This window comes from Passer montanus, unplaced genomic scaffold (genome assembly GCF_014805655.1).
Source record: "Passer montanus isolate IOZ18808 unplaced genomic scaffold, ASM1480565v1 scaffold40, whole genome shotgun sequence".
Classification (NCBI taxonomy): Eukaryota; Metazoa; Chordata; class Aves; order Passeriformes; family Passeridae; genus Passer; species Passer montanus.
In genome coordinates, this window is record NW_024368819.1 from 1115388 (window position 1) to 1131834 (window position 16447).

At 39.2% G+C, this 16447-nt stretch overlaps 1 protein-coding gene across 12 annotated transcripts in view; it reads left to right on the forward strand.

Annotated features, from left to right (window-relative positions):
- The window catches only part of EHBP1 (EH domain binding protein 1), a 206896-nt gene that overhangs the window by 84604 nt on the left and 105845 nt on the right, over positions 1-16447 (forward strand). For 8 of the 12 annotated variants that reach the window (XM_039718885.1, XM_039718889.1, XM_039718890.1 and 5 more), the window contains exons 8-11: positions 560-664; positions 1367-1489; positions 9523-9775; positions 16108-16291. In XM_039718885.1, the coding sequence (XP_039574819.1) occupies positions 560-664; positions 1367-1489; positions 9523-9775; positions 16108-16291 (665 nt within the window). The remainder of the gene's footprint in view (positions 1-559; positions 665-1366; positions 1490-9522; positions 9776-16107; positions 16292-16447) is intronic. The other 4 variants (XM_039718888.1, XM_039718897.1, XM_039718894.1 and 1 more) reach the window with 1 other exon arrangement.

Genomic DNA, 16447 nt, shown 5'->3' on the forward strand with positions numbered 1-16447 from the left:
TTTTAGAACCATTTAGGTAAATTCAGCTTGTCATAGATCAGAATGTAATGGTGACTAATTGTAAATGTTAAATAATCAGAGTGTGTTTATAAACAAAAAAAAAAGATAGAAATGCATATTGTATAGGTTAGTTTGCTGTAACCTTAAGGGTTTGGGAGGAGATAAATTGTTCTGGGGCTGATTTGTGTTGATTGACAATGTTTTCATATTCAGGCTTTCTTCATGAGCGGGAAAAAATCTTTAAATTATATCGAGTACACCTATCTAAATTTTCAACTCATTGTGCATAATACTTGTCCTCATAAAACTAACTATTGTTGCTGACACCATAACCTGGCTGAGTTTTGTTTATGTCTTGTTAACTGGGTTTCATGTTAAATTATCCCTGAAGCACATACACAAGCACTTTGCTGTAGTTATATAATTGTAAGGACTCGTTCTAAATATATTCTTTTACCCTCTCTCCCTTGCTCTCTCTCTTACTGGTAACAGTTCGTTCCACTTCTGTTTCATTAAATGCCCTTGCCTTACGTTTGTCTTGACTGGCTTCTATTTACAGAAATTGTAAACCAGTTGAATGCTCTGAGCAGCTTAGATGAAGATCAAGATGACTGCATAAAGCGAGCAAATATGCCTTCAGCTAAATCAGCCAGTTCCTCTGAAGGTCTATGAGCTTTCATCCTTTCTTTCTGTTTCTGATTGTATTTACTGTGACCCATTACCTTTTGACTCCTGCCTGTATTCAGCTGTCAGTTTTATCTCTGTGCTTCCACCCAGCATGACTCTCAGTAATTTGTAGTGCATCCAACAGGTAACAACATGATAGAGAAAGAGCCTGTCTCCGCTACAGCTCCGTTGTCATCTGATAATGAACAAGAAAGAAAAAAAATTACAAAAAAAAAAAAGAGGAACCACCAGACCCTAAGCTTAAAACATTAGTTTTGTAGTCAGTAATACTTGACCTTTCTAAAGTGACAAAATGTCCTCTCTCTGCTTTTATGTGCACGTTGCATCCAAACATTAAAATTTCCTGCCGATAGTTGGCATGTATGGGAACAATCAAAATCACTGTATTTAGCTTGTTAGATGTTCCACAACATTTATTTAACAAAGGAAAGAGAAGGCTTTTTTAGAAGTCATTTCTGTTACATAATGTTCTGATCAGGAAATAGGAGTTTCATTCATTTCACTTTTTTTTTTCCCTTTGTTGATGTACTTACTGGACTGTGTTAACTTAGTCGTGCAGTTCGTGCCATACCCTGGTGCAGTGTTTCGAGGGACTGTTGACATGGAGCTTTTTGAGCTCCAGATATGTTGGATGAACAGTTTGTATCTATTTTAAAACAATATTCCAATTTGTTTGTAGAGCTTATCAATAAGCTTAGTTTTCTGGATGAAGGGGAGCAAGACCCGGCCAACTCCAGCACGAACCCTTTTGGTGATCCTGACACAGCAGAATTAAATCCATTTGGAGACCCGGATGTAGAAGGTAATGAATTTGTTTTACTTAATTTATTGCTACTTGCAAATGCTTTGTGAAACATGATTTTTATTTTTGTAGGGCTATAAATTAAAAAAATTAATTGAGAAAAAAATTAATTGATTATTAAATGTTATTTAATACAGCACTGAGGTAGCAATAGCAATGATCCAGTTGCCACTAGAAAATTGTTGTGTTCTTTGAGTCACATTCCTTGTATTGTGACACATTCATATTTGCCACTGGGGGCTACCAGCTGAAGCAGAGACTTTTGGATCTATCAGGTGTGTTGCTAGTACTCACCTTAAGTGGTATGACAGCAACACATTCTGTCAGACAGCCCTGCTTCACGTGGGTGATGGTTTATATCATAATTTCCTTCACTGCAATCTTCGCTGCATCTCAGCTATTCTTGGTTAGCACTAATCTTCATTATTACAATTTAATTTTCTCTCTTTTATTCTTCCTTTTTTTTCTTTGCTTTTATAGCTTCCTCAGTTAAGCCTTCTGGCATTGTGCCTTGCACCACATGCTAGGTGTTAATCCCCTTTCCAGACTGACATGCCCATTCTTGTTCCATTTGGGTGAGATGTACAACCCCTGTAAATTTTTAATCTGATAAGATTTCGGCCGTAAGGCCAGAAGGGAGCACCAGGACAGCAAACATCTCTGCTGTCCTCAACTCCATGCCCAGATATGCAGGCTCCCATCTGCTGGATGTATCACTTTTAGCTTGCAGCTGCTCAAAAGGCCAATTCGTAGTTAATTCCCAAGTTTGAAGCTATACTCAACCTTTCCTGTTCAAAGTTCCAAGACTGTTCTTCCTACAGAAAATACCAAGTCACTCTGTAATGGCAATGGAGAACCACAGTGAGCAGGAGCAGCCCAGGGTGCAGCCAGGGGATTTCTAAGGTCAGGTCAAAGAGAATGGATTTCCAAGCTGCAGTTTCTCCCTGTGGTCACTCACTTTCTTTGGACAAGTTGAATGTTTACTCACAACACAGTTTTTCTGCCTTCAGAGTCCGCAGGGAATGATGTGGGTGGGGATCAAGTCCTGTCATACTTTGGCTGTGGTGTGACTCACAGCTTGTATTTCTGAAACAGGAACATTGCACTATCTTCTGTATTTGGCAACTGAAGCCATAAAGCCACTGTCCTGGGCACCTTCTCCCTCCTATAAAGTTGTCAGGTTTTTCTAGAGCTGCTAGAAGTTAGTTGTTTCAGCTTTGTAGATGCCAATATATATGGATTAGGTTCTGGTGTCCTAATCTTTGGCTTTACTTCCTATCTGTTCCTTGACAGTGATCCCTTAGGATCATGGAAGGAAGCAGAGTAAGTGGGAATGTAAACCTCTCTGGTAGTCCATAAATAACTTGCTCTAAGAGGCATAGTCTATATTTTCCTCCTTCTCTGGCTTAGAAAGAAGAGCTCCCTTCTCCATAGAGAAAGCTGCACAAGTCCTATCCTACCTAAACTGCTTTTTCCAAACCCAGCTTTTCACTCCTTTCCAAAAAGGGCCCATTCTGGAAGAAAGCAGTGGGTGTTCTGGCCACAAAACACTGTGACTTTTTCTCATCTTGCGGACAGGGAGAAACAGCTGGTGTTGTTTCTTAGTACTGAAGTAGCTTGATAATTCATGGCAAGCTCACTGTGAGTAGCCTGCATCCAAGACATCATCCTGCTTATGTTCCTAAAACGCTCCTCAGCCTGTCAGGGGTATGTTTTTTTTCAGTTGATTGTGGTTCTTTTGGTGATGTCTGCCTTTACAGTCATCTTCAGTCAGAGGTGTGGACACTTTTCCATGTCTCTGGGTCTGTTCTGTGTACTTAGGACGGTCTCTGTGATCAGACTCTTGGGTCCCATCTACAGCTGAGGGCAGCAGTGCTGAGTTGTTGGGTGTGTGAATACCAAGTGTTACTCCCACACACAGTCACTGTCATGCAGCAGTCAACATACCATAACAGGACAGTGTTTGGGATAAACAGGGTGTCACTAGATTCTTCCTACTGTGTCATAAGGTGTTTTTTATTTGGGAGGAGTGGACCTTCTGTTAGGTTCATGTGACAGTCTTCCTGGAGCAATAAACCAGGCTGAAAGATCTAGAAGATCAGCTGAAAGAATGACTCCCAGGCTATCAGACAAAGAGTTGGACATCTGGTGTGGCATTTTTAAAGCTTTTATGTTATGATGATTGGCTCCTGAGGGATTCTTCTTTTTGCCTCAGACACTTCTGAGAATCACTACTTCTTCCACTCCAGACCTGTCTTGTCTCTATGATGGGAAGTGGTTGTGTTCCCATTACCTTGCTTGGTCTTCATGATGTGTGCCTTCCTCCACGGAAAGTTGAGGGGGAGAAAAAATGGTGCTGAGGCAAATTAGAGAAGGTGGTTTTGGTTTTCAGCAACAGCAGAATCTGCTGTGTATTTCCATGGCTATTTGGATCAGTGTCTCTACATGGGGAGCACCTAGACATTACCGTTTTGGGGATATTTCCTTTTGTTTTGAAATACATTTTAAGGCTGCGCAATATCATAGCTGTTCTCATCCTGTTGCCCAACTACTGAAGGCTGCCCTGTTTGTGTCCCATTATTCACTCATGATTCTTCTGTTCTGAGACCTCAGTGGAACTTTTAATACTGCCATCTCTTTCTAGGAAGGTCTTTAAGACTGTGCCTGCTTGTTTGCTTTTGCACCCTGAAGTGAAAGTAACCTTTTTGGTGGCCACCCCAGAAGCTCAAGAGCATGACAGAGGTTCAGGAGTTTAAGGCAGGCTTTCTCCTACAGGCTTAAAGAGTCACATTACCTGTTTCACTTGTCTTGTGATCTGCTTAAATCAAGAGATTAACTTTTTATGTGAACAGGGATGAAGTATTTTTCTGTTCACTTACATGTTAGTCTCTTTATCTTTTTATCTGGACAAGGCATAATCTGGAACTTAGACTTTGCGAAAGTTCCGAGTGTTCTGTAGAATTTGTTACTTAATTTCCCCAAGACGTGCAGAGCAGCCAGCTGGAGCCTCCTTCCCTGAGTACTTTGCCATCACATGTGAGGAGGCATGATTTGCTATTTGGCAGATATATTCCGAGGATGTTCCTATCAAGCCTGTAACATGTGTGCTCAGAGTTACCCAGAGTATGAATATGTATGTATTTACAGTTACTCATAGAGAAAGGAGGATTACCTGCCAGTAGATACTTGTTTCCTAGACAGATATTTCTTCTGCCTGTTCACAAAGCAGCTACTTTCCCTCTATCTTCCTAATCCCATAATCACTTAACCCTGGGAATGTGGGGTGGAGAGAAACTAAAGGCGTGAGTGCTTCCAGCACCCGTGTGCACGCTGTAGGTGTGGTGCATGGCAGAGGGTCATCAGCAAGCTGGCTCTGGATGCTGCTGGGATTTAAAAAGTCCTGCGTGTCAATGATTTTACACACACAGCAGAGTGAATGTGCATATCAACAAGTCACCTCAAAAAAATCTTCAGATGTGTTTCTTGGTTGACATGTCAAATTGAGGCTTATTCCCTCTGTATCTACTAGGTCAGCTAGACATTAGAAATCTGGGAAGATCAAAAAGTAATGTTTTTGAATACTATATCTCTACAGCTTTATACTAGATAACCTTTACATGATTGTATGAGGGACAGCCTTTTGGATTTTTAGTCATAGTGCAACAGAATTATAAAATCAGTTAACTTCTGTGCAAAATATTTACTTGGGGAGGTCAACATGTACAACAAATGAAAGTAGAAAACCACAACACACTTTCATCACTCCAGATATTTTTTTTTTAATTTGGTAGGGAATACAAATTTTTAAGTTGTGTATGACCTATACAACGCACATGAGACATGAGGGTAACTCTTTGCTGCACCCCGTCATTTAGACCACCATTTACTTCAGCAGTGTACTTCATCACCTTGTGTGTGGACTTCTGAGCTCCCTGCACCGTGTTTTACTCTGAAAATGGAAACAGTGTTACAATGCAGCAGCAAACCCCAAATGGTTCCAGGCTACTCCTACACACAGGGCAGCACAGGAGCCAATTGGGAGGAAAATGGAGCATCTGTCCCTTCTGTTTCTTCATGAAAAACCAATGCGTTGAGAGTGTATGAATAAAAGGATCAGAAAATCACCAGTGGTGTATGGGAATGCCAGTCTTTACTCTTTCTAGAAGCACTGGGCAGTTCCACCTTTGCTTGGTGCTGTCTGTTGGGTGCTCACATCCATGGTGTGCCTGCCTGCCAGTCAGGCAGCCGGTGGCGAAACCGAGCGCCTTTCACATGTGGCTGCTGCTTTCATCCTCTGCCAAGGGGAAAGTGGTACGTGCCATGTTTTGGTGGAGGTTTTGTTTGGTTTTAAGGGATGTGTCACAATATGTTTGTGTTACAAAAGGCAAGTGGGTTGAAGGGCAGGGTGATTTCTGGAGATGCTCTGGCTGATTGTGCAGATAGGTAGTGCCAGAATGATTATTATCACAAACAGTCTTTCTCAGTGGAGTTAGGGCAAGTAATGTTTCCAGAATCTGGCACAAAGTAGCTGGTGCTTCTGCTGGAGTAATACTTCTACCTCTCTTGTTGTCACTCCTACCCCTGTGGCTTTATTACTTAATCATGCAAAATTATTTTGTGTTTGACCCTTGATGTACCAAACTGCAAGCATGTTTTTCTGTTTTTATATATTTATATCAATGTAGAGACTGGAGTCCTTGTGGAGCTGTGATGAATGATGTGGGGAAAGCAGGGAATCTGTGCTGCCTTCTGAATGTAAAGGCAGCTTCAAGAGGGAAATAGACCCCTTCTATTTGTTTAGCCTGCCAAAGTGCACTTCTCAGCATCGTTAGCTCTTTGAAAAAATGAGTCTGTTACAGAAAAGTGACAGGTGACAGTGGGTGTGGCTTCAAGAGCAGCGCTGTTGAGTCATCATCATAACAACTTAATTTGTTATGGAGAGGCTTGTCATGACCAACATTTGACACAAAACTTGTTCTGAAGGGTTTCAGAGACCCCATGGGAGAGAACCTGTTTGGGTTCAGGTGGGAACCCTCTGTCCCTGTGGGAACATTGAAGGAAGCAGAAGGGGGAGGAAAATGGTATCCTGAATGGCAGGAGCAGAGAGAATGAGCAGCCAAGTTGAGTGTGGTTTAGCTGAGCCTCTACAAAATTCTGCCTATAAAAGTGTCTTAAGAATTATAATTAATATAATTATTTTTAATTTTTAATTTCAGCCTGTGTGTAGGATTTTGTGAAATATTTTAGTTAATAATAAGCCAGAGGTGTCTGAGCGCTTACACGTAATATTGTGTGTGTAATGCCAAACATGTAGTTCCTGTTGAGCCTATTAAAAAGAGAAATTTTGTCATAGTTAGGGTTACAGCACTTGATCCAGTGTTGAAATAGAAAGAATTGCAAAAACCATTTGCATTGCCCCTTAAAATTTATCAGATTTAAACATTTAACTCATTGTTTCCAGGAGACACTTAAAAGCAAATTAAAAATAAAAGCTTACACTGTAGTTTTAAGAGGTTGTTTCCCTGAATGCTTTTAACTTTAGGTTATATTACTGACTTTCCTTCTTGTGTGTTATCAGAAGGTTTCCCTCAGATATGACAATGTGTATTTATCAACAGATTCGTGTGCAGGTGCAATGTTCCATCATATGGAGTTGCAGAAGCAGCTATTTGTAGTTGTCCACTCCCTTGATAAAATATTCTAATATCTGAGCAAAGTTTAAAGTAGTAAAAAGTTTGGTTAAAGCTTTGTCAATAAGCCACACTATTTGAACAAGGTATCAGTCCTTTTTTTCTGCATTTCATTAGTTATTTTTGCCTTTTGTATGGAACTGTCTTCTGAGGGCATATCTCCAGAGCACTTCTGCTTGCTCTAGTTCATCAAATCACTAAATGTGTGGGTAATACTTGAGGAGTATTCTGACTGCCATGAGTTTCAAGGCATGGTGTCTACAGTATATTCTGTGTATACAGTGAGGGTGGATTTAACTCTCCTGACTTTAAAAACAGTTTGGACATGTAGGCTTTGAGTGTCAAGGAGTAAGCTCAGGTGCAAATACCCACACTGAGGACATCTCAGGGCAAGTAGAGTGAAGCTTTTGCTGGCCTTGACCACCTGCACTGGACACTAGAATGACCTAAGTCTATATAGAACCACTTTTCCAGTTTAGCTTAAAGTAAATTAACAGATATATTTTAGATATTTGGCTCTGCTCTGATATATTTAATCTATAGTACTCCAAGGGATTTTTGCTTGATTTGATCATATTTGTGTTTTTAAGAATTTCTGCCTTAAATGCTTTCTTAGTTAAGCTATAGGCTTTCAATATTATTTCACTGTGGTTTTCTCTGAAACAGTTTTCTTAAAAGCATGTGGGCTTATGATCACATCACCACATAACCTAGGTTTGATACACATACTGCTGTGCAGTAACTACACTTTCTCCCAGCATAAGTTCCCAGTAGTTTGTTCCCTTCTCTTAAGGGATAACCATTTACTCTGGGGTAGGAGTGAGCACGTGCACTGCAGCTGACATACTGCAAACACACACCCTGACTTTTTCCTGCAGTTGTTTGTCTGTATGGTCATGTTCCAGCATGGGTCTCCTCCACAGGCTGCAGGTGGATCTCTGTAGTCCTGAGAAGAGCTAAAGCCTTTCCCCCTCTGAGCCTTTGCCCTGATCTAGTGACTAGTCCAGTGCATAGAGAGGTGAAGTCACTACCTGCAGCCAGGGATCATACTCCTATCCAGCTAGGAATGGCTCTGGTTCACACTGTAAGTTGGAGCTGGTCACACTGCATGGGGTAGGGCTTTCCATCACTTTGGACTGGGTTCAGGGTGAGCTGGATGTTTGCTGTCAGGGTAGAGAATTCTCACATTTTCTAGCAATTTGCCAGGATTAGCAGCTTTGGTACATCCATCCAAGCTCACCTAAGCACGGTGCTTCCCTTTGTTCATTGTGTGACTAATGATTTCATTTTCCCAAATATTTCTTCAGTGAAAAATCCACTTGGAAGTCCATCTTTTTATTTTTTAGACTCTTGTTACACTTAAAATAATTTCTAGAGTTGCTCTGTTAACCTTAAAAGTATGTTTAGTCCAGTTTAGTAACAATACCTCTGAAAAACACACACTTGTCATTAAGAATAATGTGGATATGGTTATTGAAAGTTAGGTTTAAATGACACTGCATTGAGGTTCCTATTTGTGTAGATTTTGAAAGTACATTACACAGAGCTGCTGATTATTTGATGCTGCAAGAACAGTAAAATTAACATTACCAAGTGCCTTTCTAACAAATGTTGCATTGCTCTATGGGGATTGGCATTATTCAATATGCAGAAGCCATTCAGTGTAGAATAACAGACACTGCAGAAAGGACATTACACAGAGAACAGCATGCAGCTCCAGCAGTAACTTTTTGTTGTACAACCCAAATAAAAGATGAGTGATTTGATTAGCTGTCTCTTTAGGGTTAATTGAAATTTGTTTTTACAGTAATATTCTGTATTGTTACCAGAGGCACACGTGTTTTGATATGTAATTACTGGTCATACTTAATAGCTGATTTTTAGTTCAATAATTTTAAGAAAGGCCACCTATTTACTATCACCATTTTTAAATCCAGTAATATTATAAAATGTAGAATGTCTTTTTTCTTTATTAGAAGCTCAAATAAATAAAAAGGAACATTTTTTTAGGACACAAATTGGCTAATAGTTTGTGAAAATGTTTTTATATCTGTTGCGATGCCATTTATATGACAAATAAGAAAACGAATAACTGATGTTGAAAGAACTGTATTAAGTGAGAAAATAAAGCCTATTCAATCAATATAGTCTAAATTAAAAGACCTTTTGAAAGACCTATTTTGGAATAAACAAGCACAAAAATTCACCTGAGTCTGTAACTTTATGTATTGAGAGTTAAGAAGCAGACCTCATATGCCTTTAAAATATAAAGATCTGATAAAATGGTTTCAGATTTTTAATTTGTTAAATCTGTTTAATTTTTTTTTTGTTGTTATTTGGTAGAACTTCACCCTGAAAGAGCTTCATCTTCAAAGCCAGAAGAAAGTTTCTATGTTGACAGTTACAATCCCTTCAAGGATGAGGATGCCCCAGAGTACTTAAACCCATTTGATGAGCCAGATCACCCGCCTGAAGCACCTGGAAGTGTAAGAGATTCTCCTCCACAACCTGCAAAAAGGAAAAACATCAGACCAGTGGATATGAGCAAATACCTCTATGCAGATACCTCTAAAGCTGAGGAGGAGGAGCTGGATGAGTAAGTATGATTGTCCATCCTTCTGCAGCTTTGCAGGCATTAGTAGTGGGATCCCTGGCTTAATCTTGAGGTGCATTGGGTTGAACCATGGTGATCCTTAATCACCTCCTTAGGACAGACTCATCCTTGGGCAGCTCAGCAGCAGGAAATACCATACCCCCAGGTCATGCTATTCACTGAACATGATCAGTGAGGAACTTTCCTTTGCCTTAGTGATAGCAAACGACTTGATAGGGAGCAAGTCTGTGGACCTTTCTGACGCTTCACGCTCTGACAATTGCAAATGAGCCAGAAATCAAGGAAGCAAGACCTTGGGCCTTCCTCTCCTTTTTGCCATTATTTTTACTACAAAAAATAATAATTTTTGCCAATGTTAACAGGGAGTTTGTTTTATCTTGATGCAGTATGTAAAAAGGAAGGGCATTTTGCAATCTGCATAGCACATTTTTGAGAATCTCATAAACTGAATATATATGGGAAAGATAACACCATATGCACTTACTTAGGTTGTTTCTTTCAGCATGACCACACATAAAACTTTTATAACTCACACTGACTGCCTTGTATTACAGTACAGAAGCTATCAGGAAGGGAGAGCTTTTTGCAATTCCTTGGGAGGTTGGAAGATGCATCCTTAATCTTTGTTTGTGGTCATTAGTCACCAACCACACCACTCATGAGACAGGTTATGGTGATTATATCTGAGCAATTTTACAGACAACAATTCTAATTAACATTTAATTTTACATTATTTAATAAGATTTATCATGGCATGACATTTGCATTGCTTCAATATTAACAGAGATATGATATCATCATCTTCCTGTTTCTCTGTCAATAGTTGTGGTCTAGGAAATGGAAGGATTCCCAGGCACTCTAATAGAAATATAAGAAGGGCTCTGCAGTTTTTTCCTTTTAAAGCTCTGTAGCCATGGATTTAATGTTGATGTTTGGTCTGTGAAAAATAAAAATAAATAAATAAAGGGCTTGGGGAATGATGCCTCTGCCAGCTCCATTTGTCAGGACAGTGCCTGACCAAACAGCACTGGTTGCTGTGTCTTCAGAGCACATTGTGATCACACTGACAAACACACCAGATCCTTCCCTGGTCACCAGAATCTGTAGGGAATAAAAATGTGTGAATTTTACACCCACTGAGATATAGTTATAGAGGACAGCAAAGATGGAAATGAGCAGAAAGAGCAAAAGATGAGCAAGTTTTCTGTTTATACTTCCATTTCCACCCTAAGCACATCTATGCCAAAGGGTCTTGTGGCAGGATTGTAACCCTTCTTTTTGCTGTGTACCAGATTTTTGCCCTTGGCTAACAACAGCCTGCTTCTTGTTTTAATTCCATTTGCTTCATTGTTTTGTTTTGTTTTTTTCCCCCAAAGATAAAGATAAGTCCATAGGTGGATTCTACTTGAACATAAAGCTGGTTGGTAGTTTGCTTCCTTGTTTTGTTTTGTTTTGTTTTTCCCAAAGATAAAGATAAATCCATAGGTGGATTCTACTTGAACATAAAGCTGGTTGGTATTTTCATGATAAAGCAGTGTCCCATGGAAGATGGAAGGATAAAGAGTCTGTAAACACTTTAAAATCAATTTTTTACATATTTTACAGAAGTCTTTTATATCCTGACCTCCAAAGTAATCTTCCTCTCCACATTTTCCTCTGAAGTTATAGGAGCAATACATCATACAAAAAGACCTGGAGACGATTTGTGAATGCATTGGGTAGAGCTGTGGCAAGGAGAACCCTTGAATCTTTATACCTTTATACTGAAACACTCTGGAGGAATGAGTGTAATGATAAAAGTCCAGTCTAGAAACACAGGACATGTAATATTAGGTCATCTCTACAAACACTATTTTGCCTCATCTCATGTCCTTAATTATCAAATATTTAAGGAGAAAGCTTTTGCTAAGGCATGGTCTGGTGAGCACCAAAGGCAAAATTCTTGCAGACAGTGCCAGTTGGTGGTTTTTGAGTGCCCTCAGACATGAGGGTTTATGTCCAGATGTGTGTTGTTTTTACCTACTGTGAATATTGATGCATTTATTATCTATATCAGCGGGTAATCGTCTTTCAAGCCTACTGAAGTCTAGGTTTCCTTGTCAGTTTGTGGCAGAAAGTTCCACAAGAAAACAAGATCTCTAATGCAATGTGTTTCTTTTGTTGATTGTAAATAAATTCCCTTTCCAATCCCATACTGTCTCTTCTGCTGGCTTATCAAAACAACAGTTAGTAGTATTGGATTTACCTGCCATAAACATTTGTTGTCTTGTCTGTCTCTAGCATGTTCACCTTTCCTTGTCACTTGTCTGAGTGCTAACTTTTTCGATCTCTCTTCATACAGAAGTCTCTTCATCTCTCTAATCATTTCCACCGCCCGTCTCTGGACCCTGTTATTTCTTCTGCTATGTGTCTATTTTAAGATGTGTTGACTTGGCCTGAGCAGTGTATTCAAGACAAAGCTGAACAACTGAGTCATATCATGAGAATAGAAAACTTTGCATGCTATTTTCAACCTCTCTCATAACATCTTGTTTTTTGAGTTTTTAAAAATTCTCTTTAATTTTTGACTGCCACTGGTCAAGGGCTGCCTCCAGGTGTCCTTTTGAACCTATAGGTGGAAGGCATGAAACAGAAGAAATGGAAGGCTCCTGATTTATTGATTATCAGGAAATACAATGTATTTTATATTCCCATGTCTTTAACGTTTAATTGGAGTTCACTTAATGTGCTGCCTGGCATTTTCCTCTTACATTTTGTGTGGAATGCAGTGTTGTGTCCTGAGACATGGACACAGCAGTTAGCATCAGGACCCTTGTCCCACTCTGCTCTGGCAGATCCCTAGTTCTGATTCTGGACTCGGAGCTTACACGAAGTGCCCCAAGAGCTGAACTCTGACTCCAGTTTTGTAACAGACTCTCACTGTAATCCTGTAAAAGGTACTTGGCCTCAGAGCACCTCTGTGAAGGATTTACCTGGGATAATTTGCTTCTTTGAAATGTATTTGACTAATGTTTGTGAAGAGAACTAATACTTCATAACACACACAAAGCACAGTCACGAGCATAAGCATCGTGAGGCATTGCATGGCACAGAGGGACTTAGGTGAGCCAGTACATTTACTCTGCTGCAAAACTGCTCTCAAAACATACTTCCTCCGACTAAATTCTCACACCTAGCTAAAGATAAGGAACACATTTTCCTTTAGTTAGTTTGGACATTTCATTGATAAAATTCTGCTTTTGCCTTTTTGAATTTTATACATTAAAATGCACCTGTTAGTGAGGGATGGCACACCTTGTGAAATTGATTACTTGAAAATAACACAGCTCACAACTGATTAATGTATAATGCTTTCAACCTTAATTTTTCTGATTGGCAAAATTTCCTGCTCTTTTAGCTCTGCCACACTGACAGCTTTGGGTTTCCTCCTCAGTAAAATGTTTATTTTAATTTTTTTTTTCAGCTAACTGGTAAGACTGATCAAAATAATTTTTAAATTGGTCAGAATAAAACTTGCTTTCCAATATCATTTGGCTCTATGGCTTCTTATCTTTTTAATCATTGTATGGCTTAGAATTATGCTGTGTAATTGGCAAGGCTATCGAGTTGCCATCTGCTGAAGTTGCCTGTTGCACAAGAAGCCACAAGCCACCACATTGGCAGTGAGTTTGAATTCAGGTCTGAATTTTTAAATTTTGTGGAGGACAGCCTAGTGTCTCTTTAGACAAATCATTTTATGTGAAGCCATTAAATAATTTCACAGAACCATTTCTAGCTAAGGCTTTTTTCAACCAGATTTTTCAGATGCTTAATTTCTTGTAGAGCCATGTGGAAGCTGTTGGACCAAACTCTGCTACGTATATCAGATCCTCTTGACTTCAAACTTGATAGTTTGTTCAGAAAAGAACAGTTTTGGTTGTTTTTTCCTGTATTAACATTATTTTTCAAAAATCTTGCTCAATTTTTGTAAGACAAATTAAGGGTAGTGCAGAGAGGAAGGTAGAAGGTAGCACATGTGCATGTCTGTTCTGTGCATGTACCTGTGTCTGTTTCTGTGACCAAAATGTGAGAGTTTAGCCTGGCTTTCAATCAAGTTCTTCTCTAGAGGAAAAAGTCCTTTTAGCACTTCCTTCTGGTGGCTGCAGAGGGCAGTTTTTCAGGATGACACCTGCAGTGCAGGCAGTTCTGGAGCTTAAAAATTCAAAAGATGGTTCTTCCAGACCTGTTTACTCTCATTGATAAGATGTTGGTTTTTTTCTCACACCAAAATAATTTTAACAACTTTCAATTACACCTTCCTTATTCAGAGGTAAATTCCTGCCAAACATGCTGTGCCTGTTGACTGTTCCAAAGGCTGACTTGTGGAACTAAATAAAAACCTTGTACTGTCCCATAGAATGCATTGTTCTTCAGCCTTTATCTCTTTTATCTTCATTTTCACCTCCCTTTGAACTCTCTGGTGTCTGAAGGCAGCTGAGCTGGGCTGTCAGCTAAATTAGAGCTACTGACAGCTGGATGCATTCTCCACTCCAGCCTGAATACCTCCTTTTCCTCCTGCCTCCCATAGAAAACACCCTTCTGTTTCCATTTAACTTGCTCCTTTGGTCCCCTTTAGTTTTGATTGTGCTGGTGGCTTTGCACTTGATGGGCAGCAAAGTGGGAGCACCTGAAAGTTGCCTTCAGTCAACAAATGAGTTATTTTAGTGTTAGTCTTTCCTTTTGCTTCAGGAGTTGGAGGTCTTTTTCTGTAAGGAACAGAAGCAGCAGATTCTTAGAAAGATCTGGAGATTTCATGGCTGATTTTCACTTATGTGCTTTGGTAAATGGTGCCTTTCAAAAGTAGATTTCTGTGGTGTGGGTTATTAATTGCTTGCTTTTTCTCAGTGAAAACAGGATTACTGTAAATTGCATTAAAATAAAGTCTAAAGTTTGTCTGTGAGACTGAAAGATGTTTTTATACTACAGGTATAAAGGAAGGAGAGAAATGTGATGTTGTGTGGAAGGCAACTGGATGAATAGTTGGTCTTTACTGCTGTTGTAGTTCTTAAAAATAGTGTGTACTAGCTTCTGACTCCTATCCTGAGAGGGAATTTGTGAATGGATCTAGCTAGGTAGACTTTTATTTAATGAATTAGCGTTTCCATCCAGAGCTGAATTCTAAAGGACTTGAAGGGACTGAGGTTATTTGTTGTGGTTGGTTACACTGCATATAGTAACTGTCTGCAGACAGATTGTTGGAAATCATAGTTTGAGATATGTGATAAATATATCTTGCAGGGCAAAGAGTGACTAGAGAAGAATAAATTAATTTATCCATTTTATAACTAACTGTGCAGTTTTGGATTGCAAAATATGAAAAGCAAATAGTATTTATAATGAAATAATTCAGTGCAACAAAGATTCCTTTAAGTATCCTTAGCAGGATACAAAGCTGCTGTAGAAGAAGCCATTATTTGATATATTATTGATTGATTGATATTTGATGTATCAAGCTAACATACAATTTGGCAGAATTTGGTTGTCGTGGTATTTACTTAGGGTGGTACAAATGCAGAGTTGGAACACGGACACCCAAGTTAACAATAATTCTTTGGACTGCATCTACTTGGTGGAAGATGTTTACACTGTAACATTCCCAAATAAGGTTTAATTACAAAAAACCACTTTCAAAATAGACAGGTGATGCCTACTGGTGTCTGTAGAGAGATATATGCAAGTCAGATGTGGTTTACTTCCTCTGCTCTCTTACCTAAGGTGTCTTCTTAAAATGGTGTGGTGCCTGTAAAGTAGAGAGTTTGAAATACACTGGAGGCTGAATGTGTACTCATGGAGGCCAAACTTCCCAAAACTGCACAGCCAAGAGTGAGGCCTCTAAAACCCTCTCGGACCATGACTGTACCAGTGGCCTGATTCTTAATTGTTCTAATCAAGCTGTTTTCATCCTGTTCATTGGAGTGTTAAACACCCAGCAGCTTCGCTCACATTTTTTGGTATTGATCTTGTCATAAAATCGGATCACTCTTTGACAGATAGAGAAGTATAACTGACGAGTTAGCTTTATGCAGTTGATAAAACTTCTGCAATTTACAGGACTTTATAAAAATTGTGGAAATTGCAACTGAATAATGCAGTTTTAGCTGTTGTAACTCACTTTTCAGTTGTATGAAAATGTAATATCTAAAATGTATAAGGGTAAAACACTCTTATGTGGGATAATAAAAACATTTTAGTCATTGACTTTCCTAAACAGGTCTTAGTTTTGGTTTTATTTCCAAGGAGATAGCAAAGAAATGTGTTTCCCTTCTTTTAATTAGATCAAATCCATTTTATGAACCAAAATCAAGCCCTGCTTTAATTAAAGTTGCTCTGCAAGAACCAGAAAAGAAGATGAAAAGAAAGGCTCCCGAACCCCCAAACCTCTTGCCAAAGACAGAGACGGGCATGGGTGAGAACATGTCAGCAATTCCTGCATCAAGGGAGCTTTCTTCCTCTCCTAAGGTAAGCTTTTCATACCAAAATTTTGTCTTTGTTCATAACAGTACCTTTCTGTACATTGTAAACATCCTGTTTATTTCTGCTGGCATCTCAAAAGCTTTGCCAGGGCTTAATAAGGTGTTGGCTTGTCTCTGCAACAGTAGGAGCTGGTATTTTTTC